We start from the raw sequence: 6,061 nt of genomic DNA, 5'->3' as shown, positions 1-6,061 counted from the left end.
GGTTTGTTTGTGAATGTAACTGTCAGTCAACTTAATTTAAAGTTGTTTCACTCTGTAACAGAGACAATCCAAGTTTCTGAGTCCACCTTCACTGATATAGAATTATCTGTAGTTATAGTAGGAAGTTGGCTGTTTGTCTGGCAGATGTGTCTTAAGTCTAGGTTAGACTGTTTATGGAGAAAAAAAAAGAAAATATATAATTTTAGAAGCATATTTGGTACTAAACATTTTTTTTTCAATGAGACAACTTTACTTATTCTGCCCTCTTTATTTGGTGATTTTTTTTTTTCACCAGTTGTCGTGGAATAATATAGTATTGTCTGGTTGCACAGACAGATCTCAAGCCAAGCCCTGGAGTAAATGCATGTTTGAGTTGTTTTACCTGAAAGCATATTGAAATATGTCAGTGCTATTGTTTTGTCTCAAGATGCACACCAGTAATGTTTTTTTGTCAGTCATGTTTATAAAAGCTTCTCAAATTTTCTAATTGAACTAAAGCCTATTCCTGGCTTAATCTAAGCCCTCTCTGTGATACCAGGCCTAAGTATTAGTGTTGTTGGGCCTTCTTTCAGTGGAGGTCAATGAATCACAAAAGATTAACATTTAAACTTTAGGGTACGTTTACACGACAACGATATGCTTAAAACGGACAAGTTGTTCCTTTGAGTTTTCTGTGTACAGACGACACCATTGTCAAAATGATCCCCGTTCACACGGATCCGTAAAAACGCTGTATTCTGCTGTCAGGCCACTAGATGGCGATGAAACACTATTGACTGAACACGTAATGCACATGTGCATGACGTCATCGTCTTCACAAATTCTGTTTTTGTTGTTAACACGTAGACTGTTTTCAAAAACGTGAACTTTGAAACCCGTTTCAGGCACCCAAAACTCCGTTGTCGTGTAAATGAACGGCCAAAATGCATAAAAAGTTTTACGTTTTTAGTTGAAAACGGTGTTTTGTAAACAGCTCCTAAGTTCTATGGGATATAACATCAGCTAGTATGCTGGGTGATTAAATAATTATTGATCTCATTAATTAGCAGATTAGCCCCTATAATCAGTTAACGAGTCATCCAGGTGGTGCAAATGGTTTTCTGTTTGGCTTTTAAAAGACATGTTTGGTTGAAAAACTTTAGCTTTTGCAGTTGATTTGGCTATCTCAGTGGCTCAGTTTGTGTCGTAGAATGGGTTTGATTAAAATTACTGTTTTGGTAGTTCTTTATCACCAGTTAGTATGGCATGGTGAGTTTAATTTTTGTTTGTGTTTAGTAAGTTTATTTGTCTGTTGTTGTTTTTTAAATGTTAAATTTGTTTCTCAGAATTCAGCTGTGCAGTCGAAGATGGATCCTTAGATTTCTCCTTGAGTGATGTTGGAGAAAAAGGTTTGTAGACCTTTGTTTCATAATCTAACATACTCTTGTGTTAAAGTAATATGAGTTTATACTAACCCATTTACATGGTTGTTGTTTTTGCTATCAACAAAAAAAAAAATTTTTTTTTTTTTCTTTCTCCCTCTCTCCAGAAAATTCTACATCTGTCCAACTGCAGGGCACTTTTAGCCAGGTTGACGTTAAGGCATCCAGTTCTGTGAACGCCACCTTCAGCCAAGACTCTCCCGATGGGTCTGGTTCTGTGAACGCCACCTTCAGCCAAGACTCTCCTGAGGGGTCTAGTTCTGTCAACGCCACCTTGAGCCAGGACTTTCCTGAGGGGTCTGGTTCCGTCAACGCAACCTTCAGTCAAGACTATGCTGAGGGGTTTGGTTCTGTCAACGCAACCTTCAGTCAAGACTATGCTGAGGGGTCTGGTTCTGTCAACGCCACCTTCAGCCAGGATGATGGTGAGGGGTCTGGTTCTGTCAACGCCACCTTGAGCCAGGATGAAGCTGAGGGGTCTGGTTCTGTCAACGCCACCTTCAGCCAGGATGATGCTGAGGGGTCTGGTTCTGTCAACGCTACCTTCAGCCAGGATGAAGCTGAGGGGTCTGGTTCTTCCAACGCCACCTTCAGCCAGGAAGATGCTGAGGGGTCTGGTTCTGTCAACGCCACCTTCAGCCAGGATGATGCTGAGGGGTCTGGTTCTGTCAACGCCACCTTCAGCCAGGATGATGCTGAGGGGTCTTGTTCTGTCAACGCCACCTTCAGCCAGGATGATGCTGAGGGGTCTGGTTCTGTCAACGTCACCTTCAGCCAGGATGATGCTGAGGGGTCTGGTTCTGTCAACGCCACCTTCAGCCAAGACTATGCTGAGGGGTCTGGTTCTGTCAATGCCACCTTCAGCCAGGACTATGCTGAGGGGTCTGGTTCTGTCAACGCCACCTTCAGCCAAGACTATGCTGAGGGGTCTGGTTCTGTAAATGCCACCTTCAGCCAAGACTATGCTGAGGGGTCCGGTTCTTTAAATGCTACCTTCAGCCAAGACTATGCTGAAGGGTCCAGTTCTTTAAATACAACCTTCAGCCAAGACTATGCTGAGGGGTCCGGTTCTGTCAACACCACCTTCAGCTAGGATAATGCTAATAGGTCTGGTTCGGTTTTAGTCCCTGTCTATTTAACTTGTCATGAATCAAGATTCTATGTAACAAAATAAATTATGGCTTTCATGGATTGGTTTGTCAACTCCTTTCTTTTAGATTTGCTATGGTTTTACAGCCACGTAGATTCGTTTGATATAGAATCATCTGTAGTAGGAAATTGGCTGTTTGTCTGGCAGATGTCTTAAGTCTAGGTTAGGCTGTTTATGGAGAAAAAATAAGAAAATATATAATTTTAGAAGCATATTTGGTACTAAAAATTTTTTTTCAATGAGACCACTTTACTTGTTCTGCCCTCTTTATTTGGTGATTTTTTTTTTTTCACCAGTTGTCGTGGAATAATATAGTATTGTCTGGTTGCACAGACAGATCTCAAGTCAAGCCCTGGAGTAAATGCATGTTTGAGTTGTTTTACCTGAAAGCATATTGAAATATGTCAGTGCTATTGTTTTGTCTCAAGATGTACACCAGTAATGTTTTTTTTGTCAGTCATGTTTATAAAAGCTTCTCAAATTTTCTAATTGAACTAAAGCCTAATCCTGGCTTAATCTAAGCCCTCTCTGTGATACCAGGCCATAAGTATTAGTGTTGTTGGGCCTTCTTTCAGTGGAGGTCAATGAATCACAAAAGATTAACATTTAAACTTTAGGGTACGTTTACACAACAACGATATGCTTAAAACAGACAAGTTTTTTCTTTGAGTTTTCCGTGTACAGACGACACCATTGTCAAAATGATCCCTGTTCACACGGATCCGCAAAAACGCTGTATTCTGCTGTCAGGCCACTAGATGGTGATGAAACACTATTAACTGAACACGTAATGCACATGTGCATGACGTCATCGTCTTCACAAATTCTGTTTTTGTTGTTTACACGTAGACTGTTTTCAAAAACGTGAACTTTGAAACTCGTTTCAGGCACCAAAAATCCGTTGTCGGGTAAATGAACGGCCAAAATGCATAAAAAGTTTTACGTTTTTAGTTGAAAACGGTGTTTTGTAAACAGCTCCTAAGTTCTATGGGATATAACATCAGATAGTATTCTGGGTGATTAAATAATTATTGATCTCATTAATTAGCAGATTAGCCCCTATAATCAGTTAACGAGTCATCCAGGTGGTGCAAATGGTTTTCTGTTTGGCTTTTAAAAGACATGTTTGGTTGAAAAACTTTAGCTTTTGCAGTTGATTTGGCTATCTCAGTGGCTCAGTTTGTGTCATAGAATGGGTTTGATTAAAATTATTGTTTTGGTAGTTCTTTATCACCAGTTAGTATGGCATGGTGAGTTTAATTTTTGTTTGTGTTTAGTAAGTTTATTTGTCTGTTGTTGTTTTTTTAAATGTTAAATTTGTTTCTCAGAATTCAGCTGCGCAGTCAAAGATGGATCCTTAGATTTCTCCTTGAGTGATGTTGGAGAAAAAGGTTTGTAGACCTTTGTTTCATAATCTAACATACTCTTGTGTTAAAGTAATATGAGTTTATACTAACCCATTTACATGGTTGTTGTTTTTGCTATCAGCAAAAAAAAAAAAGTTTTTTCTTTTCTTCCTCTCTCCAGAAAATTCTACCTCTGTCCAACTGCAGGGCACTTTTAGCCAGGTTGACGTTAAGGCATCCAGTTCTGCCAATGCCACCTTCAGCCAAGACTATGCTGAGGGGTCTGGTTCTGTCAACGCAACCTTCAGCCAAGACTATGCTGAGGGGTCCGGTTCTGCCAACACCTCCTTCAACCAAGACTATGCTGAGGGTTCTGGCTCTGTAAATGCCACCTTCAGCCAAGACTATGCTGAGGGTTCTGGTTCTGTAAATGCCACCTTCAGCCAGGACTATGCTGAGGGGTCTGGTTCTGTCAATGCCACCTTCAGCCAAGACTATGCTGAGGGGTCTGGTTCTGTCAACGCATCCTTCAGCCAGGACAATGCAGAGTGGTCTGGTTCTGCCAACGCCACCTTCAGCCAGGATGATGCTGAGGGGTCTGGTTCTGTCAACGCCACCTTCAGCCAGGATGATGCTGAGGGTTCTGGTTCTGCCAACGCTACCTTCAGCCAGGATGATGCTGAGGGGTCTGGTTCTATCAACGCCACCTTCAGCCAGGATGAAGCTGAGGGGTCTGGTTCTGTCAATGCCACCTTCAGCCAGGACTATGCTGAGGGGTCTGGTTCTATCAACGCCACCTTCAGCCAGGATGAAGCTGAGGGGTCTGGTTCTGTCAATGCCACCTTCAGCCAGGATGAAGCTGAGGGGTCTGGTTCTGTCAACGCCACCTTCAGCCAGGATTATGCTGAGGGGTCTGGTTCTGTCAACGCCACCTTCAGCCAGGATGATGCTGAGGGTTCTGGTTCTGTCAACGCAACCTTCAGCCAAGACTATGCTGAGGGGTCTGGTTCTGACAACGCCACCTTCAGCCAAGACTATGCTGAGGGGTCTAGTTTTGTAAATGCCACCTTCAGCCAAGACTATGCTGAGGGGCCCAGTTTTGTAAATGCCACCTTCAGCCAAGACTATACTGAGGGGTCCGGTTCTTTAAATACAACCTTCAGCCAAGACTATGCTGAGGGGTCCGGTTCTGTCAACACCACCTTCAGCTAGGATAATGCTAATAGGTCTGGTTTGGTTTTAGTCCCTGTCTATTTAACTTGTCATGAATCAAGATTCTGTGTAACACAATAAATGATGGCTTTCATGGTTTGGTTTGTCAACTCCTTTCTTTTAGGTTTGCTAAGGTTTTACAGCCACGTAGATTAGTTTGTTGGCTTTAGTGTCATGTGGATAACAGGAGGCTTGTCTTTTAAGGTCTGGTTTTGCTCAAGAATTATTCTTCTGTGAAGTACATTGCACATTGATAGACAGATAGGAAAAAGTTTTCTACAAAATTTTGCAGATATTTATAGATGAGTGAATGGTTAAGGAGTCTTACTTGTGGAAGCAGTTTGAAGGACTAGTTTGCCCAACATGAATCTAGTTTACTCCCATGATATTGCTTTAAACCCTTCTCATCCATGAAACAAGGCTGATGGGTTTGTTTGTGAATGTAACTGTCAGTCAACTTAATTTTAAGTTGTTTCACTCTCTGACAGAGACAATCCAAGTTTCTGAGTCCACCTTCACTGATATAGAATTATCTGTAGTTATAGTAGGAAGTTGGCTGTTTGTCTGGCAGATGTGTCTTAAGTCTAGGTTAGACTGTTTATGGAGAAAAAATAAGAAAATATATAATTTTAGAAGCATATTTGGTACTAAACATTTTTTTTCAATGAGACAACTTTACTTATTCTGCCCTCTTTATTTGGTGATTTTTTTTTTCACCAGTTGTCGTGGAATAATATAGTATTGTCTGGTTGCACAGACAGATCTCAAGCCAAGCCCTGGAGTAAATGCATGTTTGAGTTGTTTTACCTGAAAGCATATTGAAATATGTCAGTGCTATTGTTTTGTCTCAAGATGCACACCAGTAATGTTTTTTTTGTCAGTCATGTTTATAAAAGCTTCTCAAATTTTCTAATTGAACTAAAGCCTAATCC

At 41.1% G+C, this 6,061-nt stretch overlaps 1 protein-coding gene and 1 long non-coding RNA gene across 4 annotated transcripts; both read left to right on the top strand.

Annotated features, from left to right (window-relative positions):
- The first annotated feature begins 1,131 nt into the window (after positions 1-1,131).
- Positions 1,132-2,612, top strand: LOC143738745 (uncharacterized). Of its 3 annotated transcripts, none has more exons than XM_077230782.1 (4): positions 1,132-1,248; positions 1,326-1,388; positions 1,529-2,279; positions 2,460-2,612. In XM_077230782.1, exons 1-4 carry the CDS (start codon positions 1,191-1,193, stop codon positions 2,512-2,514), a joined length of 927 nt encoding a protein of 308 aa, XP_077086897.1. In that variant the 5' UTR covers positions 1,132-1,190; the 3' UTR covers positions 2,515-2,612. The 3 variants fall into 3 exon arrangements, with proteins under 3 accessions (XP_077086897.1, XP_077086896.1, XP_077086895.1); XM_077230781.1 differs by having other exon boundaries at positions 1,529-2,410; positions 2,473-2,612; XM_077230780.1 differs by having other exon boundaries at positions 1,529-2,414.
- A 1,092-nt stretch (positions 2,613-3,704) lies between these two features.
- On the top strand, positions 3,705-4,259 carry LOC143738746 (uncharacterized). The gene is made up of 3 exons (XR_013203990.1): positions 3,705-3,821; positions 3,900-3,962; positions 4,099-4,259. It is a non-coding gene; the product is annotated as an uncharacterized LOC143738746 (long non-coding RNA).
- Positions 4,260-6,061: the final 1,802 nt, after the last annotated feature.

This window comes from Siphateles boraxobius, unplaced genomic scaffold (assembly GCF_051911475.1).
Source record: "Siphateles boraxobius isolate OS27281-9 unplaced genomic scaffold, OSU_SipBor_1 150, whole genome shotgun sequence".
Classification (NCBI taxonomy): domain Eukaryota; kingdom Metazoa; phylum Chordata; class Actinopteri; order Cypriniformes; family Leuciscidae; genus Siphateles; species Siphateles boraxobius.
Note: the sequence above shows the minus strand (reverse complement) of the source record. Positions and strands in the feature narration are given on the sequence as shown.